At 45.9% G+C, this 23,564-nt stretch overlaps 1 protein-coding gene across 1 annotated transcript in view; it reads right to left on the bottom strand.

The window, feature by feature from the left end:
* CFAP100 (cilia and flagella associated protein 100) overlaps positions 1 to 23,564 on the bottom strand; it is a 169,352-nt gene that overhangs the window by 15,745 nt on the left and 130,043 nt on the right. The window contains exons 10-12 of the mRNA XM_086950926.1: positions 8,874 to 8,961; positions 3,907 to 3,973; positions 90 to 241 (exon numbers count right to left, since the gene is read on the bottom strand). Coding sequence (XP_086807052.1) covers positions 90 to 241; positions 3,907 to 3,973; positions 8,874 to 8,961 — 307 coding nt within the window. The remainder of the gene's footprint in view (positions 1 to 89; positions 242 to 3,906; positions 3,974 to 8,873; positions 8,962 to 23,564) is intronic.

The following is a 23,564-nucleotide window of genomic DNA, read 5'->3' as shown; positions in this document are numbered from 1 at the left end:
TAAATCCCTGATTGATTCATTGATTGACCAGGTCAAAGGCTGACCTTACCTGAGAAGACCTGAAGGTGGCAGCAGACTCTCACACTTACATTCTGGCTTCTGTCCTGGTTTTCTCATGCTTGAGCTCCTCCAGCGCCTCCTCAGTATCTTGAGAGTTCTGGATCAACGAGAGGTTCTGCTGCTCTAGTTCGGTGAAAATATCCAGCAGCTGGTGTGAATTTGTGAAGTACAATGGTTGCTCCTAGAGAGGGAACACAAAAGTCCTGAAAATGGCTGCTGGTTAGAACTGTGCTGAAATAATATGGCGCCGGATTGTAAATCTGTAAAGTTATGCAGCCAGTCAAATTCGCTTGTTTGAAACTTTCCACAAAAGAAAAGTTTTGGGGAAGATTTTTTCCTGCAATATATTTTGGAGCTTTAACACTCAGAAAGCAGGTATGAGGGATTTGTTATTATTTTTAAAAATATCCGATAGGTTTGGAAAACTTATGGAATTAGAAAAAGAGATTCTGCGCTCCTCCTGCAAGTGACATCACAACACATGGAGGAGAGGAACCTCTATGGAAATACATTAAAGGAACGCCCCACTCACTGCCCCACTCACTCAAATGCATAATTATTATTATTATAATGTACAAAATACATAGATAAATATAAAAACGAATCCCATTAGTAATTTGCAGCTGTGCCCTACTCACAAAACAGTTCATGCTCAATAAATAGATAAGATTCCCTTCTCTTTTACATTTTTTTTTTTTTTAGTTTTATATACCGCAAACTAGACCCGAGGATATCAGGTATCAGAGCACTTACGTAGCACCAGTTTCATTACAGATGGACACATTGGGCCCGATTCACAGAACTAACTTAAGACAAAATCCTAAACTTACTACTTTTGGTAGTCACAGATGTTAGGATTTTGTCTTAAGTTTGTCTTAAGACAGACTTAAGACAGACTTAAATTAGGATTTTGTCTTAAGTCTGTCTTAAGTCTGTCTTAACACAAACTTAAGACAAAATCCTAACTACTGTGAATACCAAAAGTAGTAAGTTTAGGATTTTGTCTTAAGTTAGTTCTGTGAATCGGGCCCTTAGTGCCTGTTTATATTTCACATGTTTAACACTCCTAGGGAATGCACGATTAAGTAACCTATTTCCAGGACATTTTGTTTCTGTGATGTTTTTTGTAACATCTTACTTAAGACAAAATCCTAACTTAAGTCTGTCTTAAGTCTGTCTTCAGTTTGTCTTAAGTCTGTCTTAAGTTTGTCTTAAGACAAACGTAAGACAAAATCCTAACTTCTGTGAATGGCAAAAGTAGTAAGTTCATTCTGTGAATACCAAAAGTAGTAAGTGCATTCTGTGAATACCAAAATAGTAGTAAATTTAGGTTTGAGTCTTAAGTTCATTCTGTGAATCGGGCCCTAAAATTGTTGTTAGGCACAGGGAGATTAAGTGATTTCACAGAATGAACTTAAGACTCAATCTTAAACTTACAACTATTTTGGTATTCACAGAATGCACTTACTACTTTTGGCATTCACAGAATGAACTTACTACTATTGGTATTCACAGAAGTTAGGATTTTGTCTTAAATTTGTCTTAAGACAAACTTAAGACAGACTTAAGACAGACTTAAGAGAGACTTAAAAGAGACTTAAGACAGATTTAAGACAAAATCCTAACTTAAGTCTGCCTTAAGTCTGTCTTAAGTCTGTCTTAAGTTTGTCGTAAGTCTGTCTTAAGTTGTCTTAAGACAAACTTAAAACAAAATCCTAACTTCTGTGTATACCAAAAGTAGTAAGTTCATTCTGTGAATACCAAAAGTAGTAAGTGCATTCTGTGAATGCCAAAATTAGTACGGTAAGTGCATTCTGTGAATACAAAAATAGTAGTAAGTTTAGGATTGAGTATTAAGTTCATTCTGTGAATCGGGCCCCTACTGTCCACGTTAAAACATTGTTTCATCTTAGACAGTGTCAAGATCTGCATGGGTTACTCCATGAAATACTACACACAAGGCATTGTGAAACTCACGGATAACCTTGCAGTTCACACAGCGGCTGGATTCCGCCACCCAAAAAGCAGGTCTTAGCCTCAATCTCATCTTTTGCAGATAGAAAACCTCAGCATCACAGACAACCAGTCTCTTCACTTTTTATACCACTGTTCGCTCTATCTCCAGAGACAGCTCCCTCGAATTCACAGAGCCTGGAAACATCAGTTTGTCTATGAAGAAGTCTTTGAAGGATCTGAAGATTTGATCTTCTCTTTTGTGTTGACCTTGGTTTGTTGGTATCTTAGTCTTACAAATTCTTTTTCTTTTTTCGCTTTTATCAATTTCTTCCTATTACTTTCTGTCTCTACCTTTCTCTTCTCTTGAAGTATGATAATGAAAAATAAATTTGTGTGCCTAAAAATTATTGAGAGTTTTTTTGATGGGCCACTGGTTTCATAGCTTCTTTGACAATGTTCCTCCTTGGAAGAGTCACAGTGGCTGACTTAATCAAAGCGAAGGTACATGTATTTACACCCTCGATAAAGTGGTTGCTAACTAAAAAGAGAATAAAAGTTACCAACACACCTTCCAACAAATGGCTTACTGAAGATCGCAGATGTGATCCTAAGACCTCCTTGTATTAGCTACTAGAACAGCATCCACTTGGGTCTCCATGCCAAAAACAAACTCCAGAGAGTGGAGAATTAGGCGTAATTTGTTAAATTAAACATAATAATCACTTTATGCTGAATCTAGTGTCACTGGCTACTGGAAGAGGAAGGGGTGGTTTTTAGGACTTTGTGTATTGTTTATGATGCTCTTCCTGGCAATGCAAAAGACTATTTTTCCCCAATGTTTCCCCTACACCAACCAACTAAACCCTCAAGTTTGGCCACCTAGGCTGGCACTGTGAGGTACAAACGTTTTGGGCGATTATTTTATTGTCAAGGCTTCCCACTGCCAACTCTCTTTCCAAGTCCTTGCACCTAGACGCACCTAGAAGATATGGATAAGGACTTAGCCCCTAGATGCATCATTGTAACATTTTGCGATTTCTTAATTGCGAAAATTAAGGAATCGCAATTAAGAAATCGCAAAATGCTATGCATCTAAAAATTGCAAATTATTTTGCGATTCGGTAATTTCCCTTAATTGCGATTCACAATTTGCGAATCGCAATTAAGTAAAACCCTTCCCATTGATTCCTATGGGCCAAAAGGCCCATAGGAATCAATGGGAAGGCATTCACATTTTGCGAATTTCAATTTGCGATTTGCAAAATGTGAATGCAATTTCAAGGGTGCAGGGGGGTTCAAAGAACCCCTCCCTGCACCCCTGAAATTGAACTGTAAGTGCAATTTACACACACACATGACCCAAGGACATGTGTGTGTGTAAATTAAAACTTTCAAATATGCAACTAGTGCATGTTTGAAAGTGTTCTATAAATTAGCATGAAGTTCAACTTCATGCTAATTTACCCCTTCCAAATTGCGAATTCGCAATTCTAAAGTAATCATGCATTGCATTTAAGAAATCGCAAAATTGCGATTTCTTAAATGCAATCGCAATTTTAGAAATCGCAACAAAATTGCGATTTCTAAAATTGCGAAAATACCAAAATGCTTGATGCATCCCAAAAACGGGATTTGCATTCGCAAACGGCCGAATTTTGCGATTCGCACCATTTGCGAATGCAAAAACCCTTGATGCATCTAGGCATAGAATTCATCTTCAGATAAGCTGAAGACAGGTTTTGAACTTACTCCTCATAAATATTATCTGTTCCCCATAACATTCCCCCATACCCTGTTGGGGCACGCTGGATAGAATGTGGCTTCAGAAAAAATGTGCATAGGTATATAAAAAGGAATATAAAGGGTCATTAAATTGACAAGAGTGCTTACCTCATCGGTATCAGAGGAAATGGATTCATCTGCACTGTCCTCTTCCACTAACGCCGGCGTGACGCTCCTAAAAAAGTAAACAAAGGTGAAGTGTTTGAAACATCATGAGGCAATGAGGCTCTCCAAAAATGGGAAGATCATCCTTGTTTACTCCAAAACTAATAATTTGGTTTATTTGTGCTGTAGATGTCTGCGTGCCATTCCCACCCATGCATTTTAACATTTTGTTACAATGGGTAGCTCTTCCATTCTAACTGCTTGATCTGTAGAGGCAAATACACTTACAACAATATCCATGATGTAAACTTTGTATATATTTTACTTCCCTGAAAACACTTCATTCAATAATGAGAAGATATTTTGAGTCCAGCTGAAATCATGTTACTTCCAGCTTTCAAAAGAATGGAGGGAAATATCCCCATGACAAAGGGTTGCTGGATTGTCCATTGACGAGAGACAAGAGGACCAGAAATCCTGGATGTAGATAATGGACCTTCTTGATCTTTTTATCCAAAATATGAACATACGGGGACAGGATGGTTGAAGGTTGTGTTATCTGCATGGTCTTTAAGCACTAATGGCAGCATGGAAGGACCTTGTATGCACTTCTTGCATCTCTTACTGACCAGAATCATGGCAGTCAGGCATTGTTTTCACTTAGTGCCTGTTCTGTGCAATGATGGGCCTCTTGTGTGCCCTCCTTGGTGGTGGTTGCTATTGTATTCTGTAGGCCCATAGCTGTGCGCCTGAGTAAGTGACCCATACAACATTGCCATTTCTGCTGGTCCCCACAATTGATTGGCTGTGAATTGCCTGCTGGTGCTACTAGGTGGTCTTCCACTGCCATACTATACAGTTATGACACCACTGTGTATGTGTGTGGGTGCACCTACTAATGTGTTCTATTGTAAAGTGAGTGTTGCAATGTAGAAACCATCCATTGTGGGTTCAGAGAGTACCCCAAATCCAGATTTCAGGTGTGCTGCTGTGGTAGGTGCATGAGAATGCTGTTGGGTGAATTATGCAAAGTGGCCCTCACCTACCACCACAACTAAAAACAAACCTTGGTAACATTCTGACTGGGCCAGCATTTTGCTGCGGGAATACCACCAGGGAAAATACTGATACCGCGGGGTTAATTTTTTCCACCGTGCAGTAACAGCCCGCTCCAGCCCCATTCATTCTGAATTCCACGAGCCGGAGTGGGGTCTAAGAGGATACTTTCCCACAGTCTTAGCTGTGAACCTCTGAAGATTGTGTTTCTAATGAAATGTGTACTGGGGAACCCACCAGGACTGGGTGGTAATTTTGCATAAATTACCGGAAAGTGCCCAAGAATTACGATTACTGCCGTGATTAGAATGATGTTTTTTGGGTGGAAACTACCTGATGTAGTAGAAAAAAACACTATGCCCTATTCCTTCTCAGGCTTTGTTCCCAGAAGCAGGAACAATTTATCTAGAGACATCACATAAACGCCTTCCTTTTCTTCCTTCAGAAAAATACTGAAAGAGTTGAAACACCACTTCAGCTCATAACTGTTTTCCGCATAAAACTCTCTCTCTCAGTGTTTTCTACCCTTCTTCCATTGACACCTCTTATCCCCTTGCACCGATGCATCTCTCACATGTTGCATACTCCCTTATGCCTAGTATCCGCTTCCACTGATGCTCTTCACTTATGCCTCATAGACCTTACGCCTCATAGCCCCTTCCACCTATTGGAATGTTGGGAGCTTCATTGAAGACAATGGAGTGCTCCAGGCTACTAATGGCCAGTAAAAGCCTGGAGTACCAACATTCCATTGTTTGTCCTTCACAGGTATTGCCAGTAACAGCTGCTCGCATTGCAAAGTAGTGGGGCGGATAATATACACCAAAAACATAATGTCAGACATAATTAAAAAAAATATAAAAATTGAACTTACCTGCCACTCCGGCGACCACCGCCTTGCTCCTTTCTCCCGATTCTCGCATCTGGTAGTGCAGGGCTGGTGCACACTGCTCAGACTCCAATGTCCATCCCAGTGTTTCTCTCTTGCTGGGAATACTGTTCGAAAGCATGAGAGAAGCACTAGGTTTGGTCTGAGCGGCCTGGATTGCCCTCAGATTGTGCCTAGGACTGTTCTCCATCTGGCTGTGCAACACAGCTTGGGTTGGAGAAAAGTGCGCATGCCTGTTTGGCCGGCCTAAGAAGGCCGTCCAAACCGGCATGCTCAATTAGCAGTACCCAAGCTGAGGATGGCCCTGGCCTGCTGGCTCTGAGAAAAATAAAATGAAAATTAAATTGTTTTATTAATATTTTATTTTCTTGTTTGCCTCTACTCACTTTGAGCAGGGGGCAACTCTCCTCTGCCATAACAGAGGACCTGGCCTTGGGTGTTGCCTTGAACAAAGGTCTCATGAAGGCAGAGGGGATTTAAATCCCCTTGGGCTCACTGAGGCCTTTGTTTTATTGGTTAGAACATCCTGCCTTCTAGTGGCGGAATGTTCTAATAGCCTTACAGCCTGCCTTTACTGGGCTATACCGGTCATTAAAGGCCTGCTCCCTTGTTAAAGGACCTTCACGGAATGCTAGAGCGGGCCTTTAATGGCAAGTATGGCCCACTACGGTGACTATATTCTACCTTTCTCTCTCTTGTTCTGGGTCAAAGTCTGATGATGAAAAATAAGTCCTAAGACACAAAGGTAAGAAGATCTGGTGCCCATCACCAGCAACCACCAGCACAAATTAAGCAGGGCAATTGTGCATTGGAAAATGATGCATTCTTCATGGAATCCACAGACCTAGTTCTATCCCTTGTGGTCCCAGAAGTGGTGGGCATGCAAATTCTCTACGGGTGGCTGCCCTAACCAGAGTCTTAGTTTTATAATTTCACCAAAATTATAAAGGCATTGACAGTGACATCAGATGCCCTTTAACAATTGTTTGAGATTCACAAAAATTCCAAAGAGTATTCAGAGAAATCTACAGAAAACATAGATAATGGGAAACAAAAGTATACCAATAATGCTAACTCCTGCAGATTGTCTTCAGATGTACAATCCACCAGTATTTTTTTTGTTATATTGCATAATTTTCTTGTCACAATTTTTCTACATATGGACAATATTACTGGATATGGAAGAATCCCTTCCTGTAAACTGGAAACAGGGTGTTTATGTTATTTGTCCACCATAAATGCGCCTGAAGGCCACATTACAAGTTCCACGGATGTCACTTCATGAAGTCCACCCTGGAGTTACCAACACTGGGAATGTTGTTGGAACCCTGAGGTTCCCTTAAACAATGTGTAATAATAAAGGGAATCAGTAATTCCAGGTTCAATCAATGGGAACGTGTAGGATCCGTATAATTCCTACAGATCCCATCATTTTGATGAGTCTGGTAACTGCCCTTAGCGGCACCAAAAGAATAACATGGGAACTTGTCGTTGACCGGAAAAAACGTGTGTTGGAGGGTCTAGGGGATAGTTTTTATAGACCAACTTTACTCAATAACCCCGAACCAGAACTTGCAACCAAAACAAGAGAGAGTCAGTCTTTTGTTATGACAAGACAACCTCATAAGCTCCAAGAAAACCATCCACCAGATGCATATAACCTGCCCAGTACTTGGCTAGAGAGAAGCCTCCATCAGCCCACCCATTTGGCGGAACTTCGTCATATGGAAGACTAGGAGAGAATAGTCAGGCACAATCCAATGCCGCACTGCGGCTGACGTAGGTATGTGCTCGGCCAAATACTCTCACTGTTCTCAGCCAAAGTAGTTGTTGAAGGTAAGATACAACGAATGGAGTGCAGTGCTCGTGAAATACAAGTGAAATTAAAAATGACTATGGGGACAAAAAATAAAGTTTATTAGGTACTGTCCACATGTCATAGGATAAAAATCGATCGCCTGATAGTATAAAGCAAATTTACTATCTCCTGGCGACTTCACTTGTATTTCACGAGCACTGCACTCCATATGACGAAGTTCCGCCAAATGGGTGGGCTGATGGAGACTACTCTCTAGCCAAGTACTGGGCAGGTTATATGCATCTGGTGGACGGTTTTCTTGGAGCTTATCAGGTTGTCTTGTCATAACAAAAGACTGACTCTCTCTTGTTTTGGTTGCAACTTGTCGTTGATGCCTTACTCTGATATCTTTTCAACTACATTTAATTCAATTTGGCAGTGGGGAATATATTGGTAATGTGTGTAAATACCCACGAAGGTATGACACCGTAAGGATTATGGATGCTCTCAGTGGCGAATCCTCAGACCCTGCAATTGGGAACAGAAATTTTCCACCCTGTCTACCTGTGAAGTCTCCGGCCTGTGAGTTCAGTAGATCATGATTTTTCAGGTATTTTTCAGAACCATGAACAATGTGCATACTAAAGTATAAGATTACTGTCAAAATCTACAAGCTGTGTAAGCGACTGTCACTCAAACACAGACATGTCTCAAAGTTTCTCCATTTATTAACTTGAAAGACCAAGAGTTTGATCATCTCTAACTTGTTCATTAGGAAAACACAGTGTTAAGCAATGATCTAAAATTAAAATTTTAGTGTAATTTTTTTCTGGCAACTCAACAGCGCTTTGAGGAAAGGTTTCGCCACCTCCATTAAGTGTTGCATTAATAAATATTAACATTCTACTTAATCCTCTAAGTGTTCACATTTTTTGTGATAAAAAGCATACACCTTTCACCACATCAAAATGTAAAAATTATTGGCAATGCTATGTGCCACTGTAGAAGGAGTGTTCAGTCTTATGTAATGGGGATCTTGTCTTCTGGGTACCACCTATGTCTTACCATATTTTACTCACCAGGCTAGTTTTATTTTTCTGTGTGAGCTCATCCCTTCTTTCTTTCACATATGTGCTCCACTCACACCATTACCCCCCCCCCTCACTCAGCACATTAACTTTCCCAGGTGTCCTGCACTTGGAGATGGCTCATTGGTTTGACACTTACATCCGATTGGCTGCAGCAGTTTTCACATTATGCGCCGGTGTGCCTCTGCTTTCTTTCACTGAGTCCGAGCTCTGGAGCCTAAGTTGCCCTGAAATGAAATCATAAAATGGTGAAGGTGGGTCTTCTCTGGGGATACGGCGAGTGCGCCCTCAGGCTTATCTTTGAATTGTGGCAAGAAGCTGTAATTCTGAAATAGGATGGGACTCACATTTATATCCATGTCCTACATTGTCTTAAGCACTACTTAAATTCTAACCATCAAACTAAAACCTCTGTAATGCTATATCTCCTGATACACCTAAACAAAATCATACTACCCAAATGGCTCCAAGATCCCTCCTCTATACCCCACCCGGCTCCAAGATCCCTCCTCTATACCCCGCTCGGCTCCAAGATCCCTCCTCTATATCCCACCCATCTTATTCAGCATCTCCTTCTTTTTATTCTTTTCCTTACTTCTGGGTCTCATTTACGTTTAGACACCTACCACTTTTTGAACTTTTGCTAGCTTGTCACCCAGTAGTCCTGTTGACTCGATTGACCAGCTGAGGACATAGGTTTTACTATATCTAGCTGTTTGTATTAACAATTGCAAATTAGATTTTATACATCTTAAAGAACACTAAAAACATAGCATTATTGCACATTTACACATATTTAAAGTACACTGCCATCTTGCTAATCTGTGCTGCACACTGATCATTTTACCTTCATTGAATTTAAGGTAGGCGTTGCCTCGATCTGAAATATGAGCGATGAAGCGAGAACTGATAAATTTACTGGAGTCGGGCTTTTACCCTAGCTTGTTCGATCTCTATTCCAAGGTCTCTCACATTCTTCCCATAAGAAAAGCTGGGCACCTGCTCGATAGTCTCTATCAGCAATTTCTGTTTGATCAGGTGTCCTTTAGTCTGCTTGAACTATTCATTATGTCGCACATGCATCAAAGTAGGCGTTTGCGATTCCTTAATTGCGATTATTAACACCTTGGCTGCTATGGCTTTTCCCCTCCTGTGCTGAACCTGCTTGAATACTATAGTTTCATGACGAGCTCAGCTCGTCATCAGCACAGCTCAACTGTGCCTCATGACGAACTGAGCTCGTCATGAGCATCGAAGGGGTTAAGGAATCAGAATTAAGGACTCGCAAAAGCCTATGCATGTAGGAATTGCCAAAAAAATAGCGATTCCTAAACATTCCTTAATTGAAACTCACAAATTGCGAGTCGCAATTAGGGAATGGCTTCCCAGTCATTCCTATGGGCCTGCAGGCCCATGGGAATTGCATACACAATTTGCAAGTACCAAATAGGTACTTGCAAATTGCGCATGCAATTTGAAGAGTGCAGGGGGGCCAAAAGGACACCCTGTTGCACCCCTGAAATAGTACTGTGCAACCATGTTGGGCACACACATGCCCAAGGGCATGTGGGTGTCTGACATGAAACTTTGAAACATGCACTTTAGTGCATTTTTCAAAGCTTTTGAAAATTACCAACCAGTTTAATCTTTCGGTAATTTGCTACCCCGAATAGCAAAATCAATATTTCAAAGTGCTTCGAGCATTGCATTTAAGGAATCGCAAATTGCGAATCCTTAAATGCAATCGCAATTTAGGAAATCGCAAAAAATCGCGATTACCGAAATTGCTCATCCCAAAAACGTTTATGCATCGCAAAAGGCCAGTTTGCGATCGCAAAGGGCCATTTTGCGATCGCAAACGGCTGATTTTTGCGAATCGCGCTGTTTATTCTGTGAATACCAAAAGTAGTAAGTGCATTCTGTGAATGCCAAAAGTAGTAAGTTCATTCTGTGAATACCAAAAGTAGTAAATGCAATCTGTGAATACCAAAACACTAGTAAGTTTAGGATTGAGTCTTAAATTCATTCTGTGAATCGGGCCCAGAGATCATAAACCTAAACATCCACTAGTAGCAGGGAACATGTATTGAAATTAGGGGGCAGTTCACGGGTGGTACATGAACCTACCCATGCAACCACCCGTGGGTTTTGATGCAAATTCCTACCTACTATCAGAGACAGGGATTTGCACCAAACACTTTAAGCCGCCTCAAGGCAGGTATAACAAAGAGAAATATTTTGATGTCTTCTTATTCACCCAACGTTAGATGTGTGCTGCATTGTACAACACACATACAAATAGAGAAAAGTCTTAAAGGGTAGTTTTTGTGCTGGAAGGGCACAAAAGATATGCACACATCCTTGCAAGGTAGACAAAAAAGCACCAGTGCTGCTGGAGAGAGAAAATGCACCACATCTTGGTAGAAAAGGCTAATTCTTTTCTCTCTTCCTTTTACGCCAGGCAGCACAACAACGTTGGTCAACTATTAGTCAATCTGGACTTTGGAAAATAGAACATGCCCCCTTGGGATCCCGTGGGAGCTACCCCCCAACACTAGGGCGCTCACTGCAGGCGTGTTGGCCCTCCCATCCTACTTGGAGGTCAATTTGACTGTTGGGTGGGTTCTCCTTGACGTTTGCATTATCGACCAGTCCCCTACATTCTGCTTCCCCTCTGCAGAGTGCCTTTCCATGCCTTTTCCGCCCCCGCTGGAAAAGATGGAGGTAAGGATGGCTTTCTGCGCAGCAGCCAATGTCAACACCTTTGCCATTCAGCAACTCAGGCTATATACAGAAGAAAGAGAGAGGCTGGACCTTGCTACTGCCTCAGAGTAATGCCCCACTGTACTCTGGCTGCTGTTGCACCCGTGGCTGTGGAAGGAGCAGCTGATCTGTCTGCTCTTGTGTTGGTGGGAATATATTTCCTTGTCAAATATGTCATCCCATACCCACACATGAGGAACAAGTTGTTATTAGGGATGGATAGATATAAACATAAAACAACAGCAAAGACAAGGCTAACTACTGGGGAACAGCACAGGCTAAAAGCTGCAACAGAAATAAACAAACCAACTTAACTATTATACTCTACATTGGCCTCATGACATCCGTTTAATGGAACCGGACTTTTTATACCTATACCTCACGTGTTGCATTTTTCATCAGCACTGCCATCCATTAGTGGGCAGGAGCAGCACGTCTCATCATGGCCGGAATGCTTTTAATATCATAACAGTAGGTTAATATACTGGGTTTGTGTTAGCAGAGTAGGAAGTAGTGGCGCCCTAAGCAGTGTGATGTTGTGGCTGAGATCGGGGTGTGCAGTAGGCATGCAGTGCAAAGCAGGACAGGGGAACACAAACCCTTTGGGAAAAACACCCCTGAACTGGTCTAGGGAGGCCTCGACCAACTGGAAGGAGAACAGATCCTGTGCACACGCACGTGTGTTAAATAGTCCGAGTATGAGGACTAAGGTTTCTACTCATAAAGAGTGATTGCTTCAAAAAAGAACGTAGAATGTCAAGAATAGTATGAATAAAGTTTTTTTTATATAAATCATGTAATGGACAGTACAGTGAGACAGTAGCCAGCCGACACGTGTTTCGTCACACTGTGAAGGAGGTGTAACTCATCAGGGCTGTAGGACTACATAAATGTCGAGATCGTGAAAAATACGGAGCTGTAGAGAAGGGACCCCGTCCGCGTGTGGATTTGAGGCGGTAAACGCCGGGAAGCTGCTGCCTGGGAGCAACCGGCATCCGGGTAGTGGATCCACTACCCCTGTGGTTCCCAAACTGTGCGCCGCGGCGCCCCAGTGTGCCGTAATGAGGTGCCAGGGGCGCCGCGCACACTATCTGCAATTTTGGCCATCACAGGGAGCAGCGCTGCTCCCCTGTGAGTGGCCTCACCCCTGCTGCTGGAGGCGCCTCGCACTCCTTCAGGAGCACAAGAGCAGCCATTCCCGCCCATTGTCATTCAGTATGCCGCTGATTGCCACTTACTGAATGACAATGGGGCAGTCTGGGGGTGTGACACCATGTGGCGGCCTCCTCCTGCCTCAGAGTACAGAAGTGAATATAAGACAAGGGGAGGTTGTGTCCAAATGAGCACTGGGTAGGACAACGTAATCACATGTATCAAATAAAGGGAACCCAGTCACTTTTCATTTCTGCTTATTTTATTTGGAGCAGATACTGTCACGACTGTTGATCCTCAGGGTCGGAATGATGCTCTAATGGGTCCACCTCCAGACGCCCCTGCACTCTAGCTAGGTATCTCAGAGTGCAAGGTAGTCAGGTGAGGGAAAATATGGGCCGAAGGACAGGAACATCCGGGACAGGGACCTGAAATGACAAGAGGCAGGCGTTAATCTAACCCCCCCTTTTCTCTACTCTTCAAATCTTTACTGTTATCACGAACCCTCACCTGATACTGCTCAGGATATGACTCTTCCCCTGTGTGTGTCCCTTCTTCAGCTAAAGATATAACAATAAAACAAAGGTTATAGCCCTCTGGTAACCATATAGTTATTACGTGTGTGTGCTCTGATGCCCTAACACTCATTCACTCACCAGTTGCCAAAGAAGGGGAATCAGCAATGAGATCACCGAAGGTAATGAAGAAGGAATAGACTCTTCCTCCACTCGTTGTCTTCAGATACAATCTCTGATGTTCCTGATGGAAATTATAACATAACTAAACTGAAAAAACAGCCACCCGGCTTATCACTCTGTGCTTCACGGAATCGAAGTTTAACATAACCGACTTAGGAGGGGGCAATCCGGCGTCTCCTATTCTCGGTAAATGTTTCCTCAGATGAGCTCATAGAGTCGGTGTGCAGCGAAGGGGGAAATCCAAGCGTCTTCGCAAGCACACCCGAAAAAGTAACAAAGCAACTCAAAGGCGTGGAGGGGGCAATCCAGCGTCTCACACGCAAAGAACAAACATAACACCAGCCGGTGTTCAGAACACAGTTCTAGGCTATAAGCGTGAGCGAACCGGAGGGGGCAATCCGGCGTCTCCGAGTTCCTCACAGAACAGCCACAACAGTTCCGCAAGCGCGCGGAGGGAGCGATCCTGCGCCTCACGCGCCTTGCGTATGACTCACACAAGACCAGGCAACACCCGTCTCGTTTCCAACTTGCTCCACAGCCACAGAGCAAGAGACGAACCTCACCTTCCCAACAATCCGCGGGGACAGGGCGTCCGCCAGCAACCGCATATCATTGGACAAATCACGAGCACCTCTTACAAGGTCCCACAGGTATTTATACATTCAGTCAATCCTTCAAGGTGCAAAGCATTCTGGTACTTGTAGTTTATCATCTGGGCAGGCACAATTGTCAGACCCTGACAGTATGCCCCCCTGCCCTGTGCCTCCTAGCACCGGGCTTACCCGGGTTACGGGCATAGAATGAACGGACCAATCGAGGGGCATGCACTTCACAACTGGGCTCCCACGAGTCGTCTTCTGAGCCGTATCCCTTCCAGGAAACAAGGAACCATAGCTTCCCCTGACGGAGCCTGGCATCCACGATGCGACGCACTTCATACTCCAATTGGCCATCTCTCAACACCGGCGGGGCTGCCTTGCTCCTTACCGAACCAGCCGGCTTCAACAGACTGCTGTGAAACACAGGATGTATTCTCATGGACATGGGCAGTTTCAATTTATAGGCCACAGGATTGATCCGTTTGATAACAACGTATGGACCTATGAACCGTGGGTGAAATATGCTGCGATACCGGAAGCGAATGTTCTTAGTGGACAACCAGACTCTGTCCCCAACCTCATACAAAGGACTCTCCTGTCGATGCTTATCCGCCCATTTCTTATATACAGTCTTTGCTCGGACAAGGGTTTTCTGTATACGTTGATGTGACTCCAACAAGGCCTTTACATGGGCGGCCACAGTAGGGTAGTTCTGGATTTCCTCTGGTATGGTCAACGGAAGAGTGTTAGCATGAAATCCTGTGTTGGCCTTGAACGGTGTTTCCCCAGTTGAACTATGCCATGCATTATTATAGGACAACTCAGCCAGCCAGAGAAGAGAGACCCAAGAACGGCTAGCTTCTTCTGAATAGCACCTCAAGTACTGTTTTAGTGTCTGATTCAGTCTTTCGGTCTGTCCGTCCGTCTGAGGGTGGAAACTGGTGGATAATGCGTCCTCCACCCTCAGCGCCTTGCACCACATACGCCAGAACCGAGCCACAAACTGTGGTCCCCTGTCCGAGACGATCACGCGAGGGATTCCGTGTATCCGGACCACCTGTGTTAACAGTAGTTGAGCAGTCTGACTGGCAGTAGGAAGGTTCTTGCATGGAATAAAATGTCCCATTTTTGTCAGACTGTCTACCACCACCATGATGGCGTTGTAACCTTGGTCCATAGGCAGCCCTACTATGAAGTCCATGCTAATGGTGTGCCAAGGGCGGGACGGAGTGGGTAGTGGTCTAAGTTTCCCACGACTCATGGAATGATCCCCCTTTGCCCTTGCACAAGCATCGCAGTGCCCAATCCACTTTTCTATATCTCTTGACATTGACTCCCACCAGAAATGACGCTTTACCAGATGGATGGTCTTTGTTGCCCCCGGATGCCCGGCCAGCACTTCCCCATGACACCAGTTAAATGCCTGAAGCCGTAGATCGTGAGAGGGAAGAAATAATTTCCCTCCATGCAAGGGGACCCCGTGTTGTAGACTTCGGAGGCGGTTCTGGCTCACCCACTTCTGCCATTGCACTTGGTTTCGTTCATTCCGCACTTGCTCTATGAAGCGATCAGCAGTTATTGCACAAACCACTTTCTCGGGTGCAATGATCGCTTTTGGTTGTTCTTTTTCCAATGTCTGGTCTCCCCCTAGTCTGGAGAGTGAGTCTGCTTTCTTATTTTCCGTTCCAGGCCGGAAGGTGACAATGAAATTATATTCCGCGAAAAACAGCATCCACCTCATTTGTCGTTGCGATAAGTGACGAGCCGTTTTCATAAACAACAAGTTCCTGTGGTCGGAATAAACCGTTATGGTGTGTTGTGACCCCCACAGGTAATGTCTCCACTCTTGAAAGGCTCTTTTTATTGCCAACAGTTCTTTTTCAGAAATTGAGTAGTTGCCTTCAGCGGAGTTCAATTTCCTGGACAGGAAGGCAACAGGATGTAACTGGCCTGTGACCCTATCTCTTTGCGATAGGACTGCTCCTACTGCGACGTCAGAGGCGTCCGCCTCCACTATGAAGGGCAAGTCCAGTTGAGGATGTTTCAGGATAGGGGCAGAAACAAACGCTTCCTTCAACAGTTCAAACGCCCTCATGGCTTCGGTGTTCCACTGAAAGGGAACTCCTTTGCGTAACAGCTTGGTGATGGGTGAAGCCAACAAGGAGAACTGGGAAATAAAACGCCTGTAATAATTGGCAAACCCAAGAAAGCATTGCACCTCTTTCACGCTCTTTGGCACTGGCCATGCACTCACCGCCTCAACCTTCCTTTCTGCCATGTGAAACCCCTTAGGTGTGAGTATAACCCCCAGAAATTCCACTTCCTCTACGTCAAACTCGCATTTACTGAGCTTGCAGTAGAGCCGGTATTCCAAAAGCCTCTGTAACACCAGGAGAACATGACCAGTGTGCTGGTTGCGTGAATCTGAATAAACAAGGATGTCATCTATATATACGATGACAAACCGGTCCAGGTATTCCTTCAACACATCATTAAGGAAGTATTGGAATGCCGCCGGGGCGTTGCAAAGCCCGAACGGCATTACCAGATACTCGAAGAGTCCATATCTGGTCTTGAAGGCCGTCTTCCACTCATCACCGCTGCGAACCCTGACCAGGTGGTAGGCACCACGGAGATCCAACCGGGTGTAGATCACTGCCTCTCTCACCTGGTCCAGTAGCACCGGGATGAGGGGAAGAGGGTACCGGTTCCTTATGGTCTGTTTATTTAACTGGCGATAGTCAATGAGGGTACGTAACTCCCCATTGGCTTTCGTCGTAAAAAACAAAGGGGACGCTGCCGGTGAACGGGAAGGTCTAATAAACCCTATGGAACTAAAGTGTGTCAGGTATTCTTGCAGATGTTTGGACTCAAGCTCTGATAAGGCGTACACCCTGCAAGAGGGAACAACAGCGCCTTCCACCAAATCTATTCTGCAATCGTACTCCCTATGGGGAGGGAGTACTTCAGCCTGTGCTTCACTGAACACCTCACTATACTCGTGGTATACACTAGGCAGGATGGTTATTTTTTCCGCTGCAGTGGCTATGTGTGTTACTTGGGCCAGGGCTATTGTATGGGAGGAAGGGGTACTCATGCAGTTGGCCTGACATTCCTCCGACCGAAAGCTCACAGTTTTCTCTCTCCAGTCAATGGAAGGGTTGTGTTTTTCTAACCATGGGATACCCAGTATCAGCTCGTATTGTGGAGCCTCGATGATATTCAAATCGATAATCTCGGTATGTTTAACAACACTGTTCTCCAGAACCAATACCACCTCCTCAGTACGTTCAACAATAGGACCAGATTTCAAGGGGGTACCATCCACTGCCAACACGGTTTCTGGATTTTTGGTAGTCACTCTACCTAGCCCCAAACGGCGCACAAGGCCTTCGTCCACAAAATTCCCAGTAGCCCCTGAGTCTATCATGCTCCACACTGAATGTTCTTTGCCCTGGCTCACCAATAGGGAGGCTAAGGCAATATGTGTTATCGGGACCTTGCCATCTACCGAGGCCAATGATGTGAGTCTCCATTCATTATTCTCCTGCCTATCACTCACGGAGTGACTCTCAACACTGGCGTCAGGGTCAACTGTGGTAAGAGCCACCTTCTTGGCTGAGTAAAAGGTTTTGGATCTTTTGGGTTTGGAGGGACACTCCTTAACGTAGTGTCCCTTCTTCCCGCAATACATACAGAGCCCTTGAGAGCGGCGGCTCTCTCTTTCAGCTTTTGTGAGAGGGGATCGAATGGCCCCAACATCCATAGGTTCGGTTGAACTGTCACCAACCCTTGGAGCCGGCGGAGGTAAGTGACTCACTGGATCAAAGGATCTATCAGATTTCCTTCGGTCGCCTCCCCGCTCCCCTATTCTATGGTCCAGGCGCAGGGTGAGATTGATTAAATCAGTACATGTGGTAGGTTGGGGATCAATCTGTACTATGATGTCTTTTAACTCGTCAGACAAGCCCTGGTAATATAACGCCATCCGCTTGTCTTCTGGCCAGCCTGTCTCCGTCACAAGACGATTAAAAGTGGTCATATATGACACTAAATCCTTCTTCCCTTGTCGGAGCCCCAACAGTTCCTTATCTGCACTAAGTGTTGTTGCTCTCCGATCAAACACTCGTTCGAATTCTCTACGGAACGCTGACCAGTCATTTAAGATGGGATCATCGTTCTTAACAAAGGGAACCGCCCAATTCGCTGCGTCCCCAGACAAGTAGGAAATGGCAAACGCCACTCGGGACATATTATTGGGGAACGAGGCCGGCCTACATGAAAAATGAAGAGTGATCTGGGTTAAGAAGGCTTGAATTCTCTGAGGATCACCAGAGAACCTCTCCGGACTGGCTAGAGGTATTGGAGGAGGCACTGTTACTTGAATGGTGCGCCCTCCCGGTGCTGCATCGAAAGGATTAACCTGTTGTCGGTCTAACCTCTCTTTTAAGGCAGTGACCTCCACCTTGGACGCCGCCAGCTCTTGTTGTACAAGCAACAGAGCCTGGAGCACGTCGTCCATAGTGGCCATAGCTAGAGCCTTCTTCCGACCAGGAGGTAATAACAACGTGGGCTCGTGATTCTGTCACGACTGTTGATCCTCAGGGTCGGAATGATGCTCTAATGGGTCCACCTCCAGACGCCCCTGCACTCTAGCTAGGTATCTCAGAGTGCAAGGTAGTCAGGTGAGGGAAAATATGGGCCGAAGGACAGGAACATCCGGGACAGGGACCTGAAATGACAAGAGGCAGGCGTTAATCTAACCCCCCCTTTTCTCTACTCTTCAAATCTTTACTGTTATCACGAACCCTCACCTGATACTGCTCAGGATATGACTCTTCCCCTGTGTGTGTCCCTTCTTCAGCTAAAGATATAACAATAAAACAAAGGTTATAGCCCTCTGGTAACCATATAGTTATTACGTGTGTGTGCTCTGATGCCCTAACACTCATTCACTCACCAGTTGCCAAAGAAGGGGAATCAGCAATGAGATCACCGAAGGTAATGAAGAAGGAATAGACTCTTCCTCCACTCGTTGTCTTCAGATACAATCTCTGATGTTCCTGATGGAAATTATAACATAACTAAACTGAAAAAACAGCCACCCGGCTTATCACTCTGTGCTTCACGGAATCGAAGTTTAACATAACCGACTTAGGAGGGGGCAATCCGGCGTCTCCTATTCTCGGTAAATGTTTCCTCAGATGAGCTCATAGAGTCGGTGTGCAGCGAAGGGGGAAATCCAAGCGTCTTCGCAAGCACACCCGAAAAAGTAACAAAGCAACTCAAAGGCGTGGAGGGGGCAATCCAGCGTCTCACACGCAAAGAACAAACATAACACCAGCCGGTGTTCAGAACACAGTTCTAGGCTATAAGCGTGAGCGAACCGGAGGGGGCAATCCGGCGTCTCCGAGTTCCTCACAGAACAGCCACAACAGTTCCGCAAGCGCGCGGAGGGAGCGATCCTGCGCCTCACGCGCCTTGCGTATGACTCACACAAGACCAGGCAACACCCGTCTCGTTTCCAACTTGCTCCACAGCCACAGAGCAAGAGACGAACCTCACCTTCCCAACAATCCGCGGGGACAGGGCGTCCGCCAGCAACCGCATATCATTGGACAAATCACGAGCACCTCTTACAAGGTCCCACAGGTATTTATACATTCAGTCAATCCTTCAAGGTGCAAAGCATTCTGGTACTTGTAGTTTATCATCTGGGCAGGCACAATTGTCAGACCCTGACAGATACCACCCAACTTTTTTGGATTCGTGGGTGTTGTGATTTATTTATAACCACATTTGCAAGTTGCTTCACTTGGATCAACCAGTGTACTAGTCCGAGGGTTTTTTTTGTCAAACACCAGAGGCTAGCCTGTCATTTTAGAACTGAAGTATTTTCAATATTGTATTCAACAAAGTCATGGTTGCTCCTTTTTTAGGTCTCGCCTGTCGATGCGCATGCGCATCGAGCAAGCGAGACTATAGGGGCTCATCCACTCTTTATCTAACTGCAAGGAATCGTGGCGATTCCTTGCAGTGCCCGTGACTTTTAAGGTCAATGCGCATGCGCATTAAGCTTATGCGCATGCGCATTGACCTTAAAAGTCACGGGCGCGTGCACGTCCGTGTTTGTTTACCCTTGCCTACTCTCTCTCTCCCCTCTCCGCCCCCGTTCCGCCCCCTCCCCTTCCCGCCGTGTCGCATTTCTCCTCCCCCCTCCCCTCTCTTCCCTCCGGCTTTTTTTTTTGTTTTGTTTATTTTACCCGCCGTGTCTCCGATCCTTTCGCTCTCCTCCCCCCTCCTCCTCCCCTCCCATGCCCTCCTCCTCCCCTCCCCTCCCATGCCTGCCTGCCTGCCTCCGATCGTCCCCTGATTTCCTCTTGTGTGTCCGTTAGACCCCTAGGAGTCCTGCATTGATCTACATGCCGCTTTGCACATCCATGAGAAATGTGGTATTTTTTTTCTTCTGAGATGTTTTCTTGTGTTTTTCTCACGTGTGGAGCTTTCAAATGGGGAAATGTATTGCAGTAGTAGTGGAAATGTGATCGAAGGGCTTTCTTTGGTTCAACTTAGCTGTTGTGTGGCAGCCTGCCTTCAGCATAACTATTTGCTGTTTAGTCGAACTGCCTGGACACGTGGCTTTCTTCCATAAGCATTGTTCATAGCGTCTCTCGTTTTGTTGTTCAGTTTTGCATCTAGGGACTTTCATGTTTTGTTCGTGTATGCTGATGTACTAATTAATGGCTGTGGTCCTCAAAGTGCCTACATGCGCATCCCCTCCGCTCCCCCATGTTGTCGTCACTTACTTTGTAGTGTTCTAACTTTCTGAATCCTTCTTCTTTCTACCTTGATCGTTTCTCCTCCGCGATCTGTTGTCCGCCTGCTTCATTCTGCCTCTCCCCACCTCACCCCCCACCCCACCCCAATCCCCCGCCCGCCTTCCCAGCCCATGCCGTCTTCTTCCAGCCCACAGTCGCCCCTTCAAGGCCGTGTTTCGAAGCTGTGGCCGCCTCTCTCCCGGTGAACGCACTTGGATGTTACGGTCGCATTTCTCCTCCCCCCTCCCCTCCCTCCGGCTTTTTTTTTGTTTTGTTTATTTTACCCGCCGTGTCTCCGATCCTTTTGCTCTCCTCCCCCCTCCTCCTCCCCTCCCATGCCTGACTGCCTGCCTCAACTCTCCGCCTCCCGATCTTTTCCTAGCTCCTGATCTTCTCCTGCCGGGGTTCCGATTTCCCTTGCACCCCCGATCGTCCCCTGATTTCCTCTTGTTGGCTCCAGAGCTGCATCCATTCCGGAGACGAAGTGAAATATATAGCACATCACTAGAGTCAGTGGGAGCTGTAATGTGTCCGTTACACCCCTAGGAGTCCTGCATTGATCTACATGCCGCTTTGCACATCCATGAGAAATGTGGTATTTTTTTTGTTCTGAGATGTTTTCTTGTGTTTTTCTCACGTGTGGAGCTTTCAAATGGGGAAATGTATTTTTTTCGTTTTGTTTATTTTACCCGCCGTGTCTCCGATCCTTTCGCTCTCCTCCCCCCTCCTCCTCCCCTCCCATGCCCTCCTCCTCCCCTCCCATGCCTGCCTGCCTGCCTCCGATCGTCCCCTGATTTCCTCTTGTGTGTCCGTTAGACCCCTAGGAGTCCTGCATTGATCTACATGCCGCTTTGCACATCCATGAGAAATGTGGTATTTTTTTTCTTCTGAGATGTTTTCTTGTGTTTTTCTCACGTGTGGAGCTTTCAAATGGGGAAATGTATTGCAGTAGTAGTGGAAATGTGATCGAAGGGCTTTCTTTGGTTCAACTTAGCTGTTGTGTGGCAGCCTGCCTTCAGCATAACTATTTGCTGTTTAGTCGAACTGCCTGGACACGTGGCTTTCTTCCATAAGCATTGTTCATAGCGTCTCTCGTTTTGTTGTTCAGTTTTGCATCTAGGGACTTTCATGTTTTGTTCGTGTATGCTGATGTACTAATTAATGGCTGTGGTCCTCAAAGTGCCTACATGCGCATCCCCTCCGCTCCCCCCAGTATTGCAGTAGTAGTGGAAATGTGATCGAAGGGCTTTCTTTGGTTCAACTTAGCTGTTGTGTGGCAGCCTGCCTTCAGCATAACTATTTGCTGTTTAGTCGAACTGCCTGGACACGTGGCTTTCTTCCATAAGCATTGTTCATAGCGTCTCTCGTTTTGTTGTTCAGTTTTGCATCTAGGGACTTTCATGTTTTGTTCGTGTATGCTGATGTACTAATTAATGGCTGTGGTCCTCAAAGTGCCTACATGCGCATCCCCTCCGCTCCCCCATGTTGTTGTCACTTACTTTGTAGTGTTCTAACTTTCTGAATCCTTCTTCTTTCTACCTTGATCGTTTCTCCTCCGCGATCTGTTGTCCGCCTGCTTCATTCTGCCTCTCCCCACCTCACCCCCCACCCCACCCCAATCCCCCGCCCGCCTTCCCAGCCCATGCCGTCTTCTTCCAGCCCACAGTCGCCCCTTCAAGGCCGTGTTTCGAAGCTGTGGCCGCCTCTCTCCCGGTGAACGCACTTGGATGTTACGGTCGCATTTCTCCTCCCCCCTCCCCTCTCTTCCCTCCGGCTTTTTTTTTGTTTTGTTTATTTTACCCGCCGTGTCTTCGATCCTTTCGCTCTCCTCCCCCCTCCTCCTCCCCTCCCATGCCTGACTGCCTGCCTCAACTCTCCGCCTCCCGATCTTTTCCTAGCTCCTGATCTTCTCCTGCCGGGGTTCCGATTTCCCTTGCACCCCCGATCGTCCCCTGATTTCCTCTTGTTGGCTCCAGAGCTGCATCCATTCCGGAGACGAAGTGAAATATATAGCACATCACTAGAGTCAGTGGGAGCTGTAATGTGTCCGTTAGACCCCTAGGAGTCCTGCATTGATCTACATGCCGCTTTGCACATCCATGAGAAATGTGGTATTTTTTTTGTTCTGAGATGTTTTCTTGTGTTTTTCTCACGTGTGGAGCTTTCAAATGGGGAAATGTATTGCAGTAGTAGTGGAAATGTGATCGAAGGGCTTTCTTTTCCTCACCCTCACTCACCCTCAACCCCTCACCCTCACTCACCCTCACTCACCCTCAACCCCTCACCCACCCTCACCATCACTCACCCTCAACGCCTCACCCTCACTCACTCACCCTCACTCACTCACCCTCACTCACTCACCCTCACTCACTCACCCTCAATGCCTCACCCTCAACGCCTCACCCTCAACGCCTCACCCTCAACGCCTCACCCTCAACGCCTCACCCTCAACGCCTCACCCTCAACGCCTCACCCTCAACGCCTCACCCTCAACGCCTCACCCTCAACGCCTCACCCTCAACGCCTCACCCTCAACGCCTCACCCTCAACGCCTCACCCTCAACACCTCACCCTCAACACCTCACCCTCAACACCTCACCCTCACTCACCCTCAACACCTCACCCTCACTCACCCTCAACACCTCACCCTCACTCACCCTCACCATCACTCACCCTCACTCACCCTCACCATCACTCACCCTCAACCCCTCACTCACCCTCACTCACCCTCAACCCCTCACCCCATCACCCTCACTCACCCTCAACCCCTCACCCCCTCAACCCCTCACCCTCAACCCCT

The sequence above is a fragment of the Lissotriton vulgaris genome, unplaced genomic scaffold (assembly GCF_964263255.1).
Source record: "Lissotriton vulgaris unplaced genomic scaffold, aLisVul1.2 SCAFFOLD_1244, whole genome shotgun sequence".
Classification (NCBI taxonomy): domain Eukaryota; kingdom Metazoa; phylum Chordata; class Amphibia; order Caudata; family Salamandridae; genus Lissotriton; species Lissotriton vulgaris.
The sequence above is the reverse complement of the archived record's forward strand: the minus strand, read 5'-3'. Positions and strand labels throughout refer to the sequence as shown.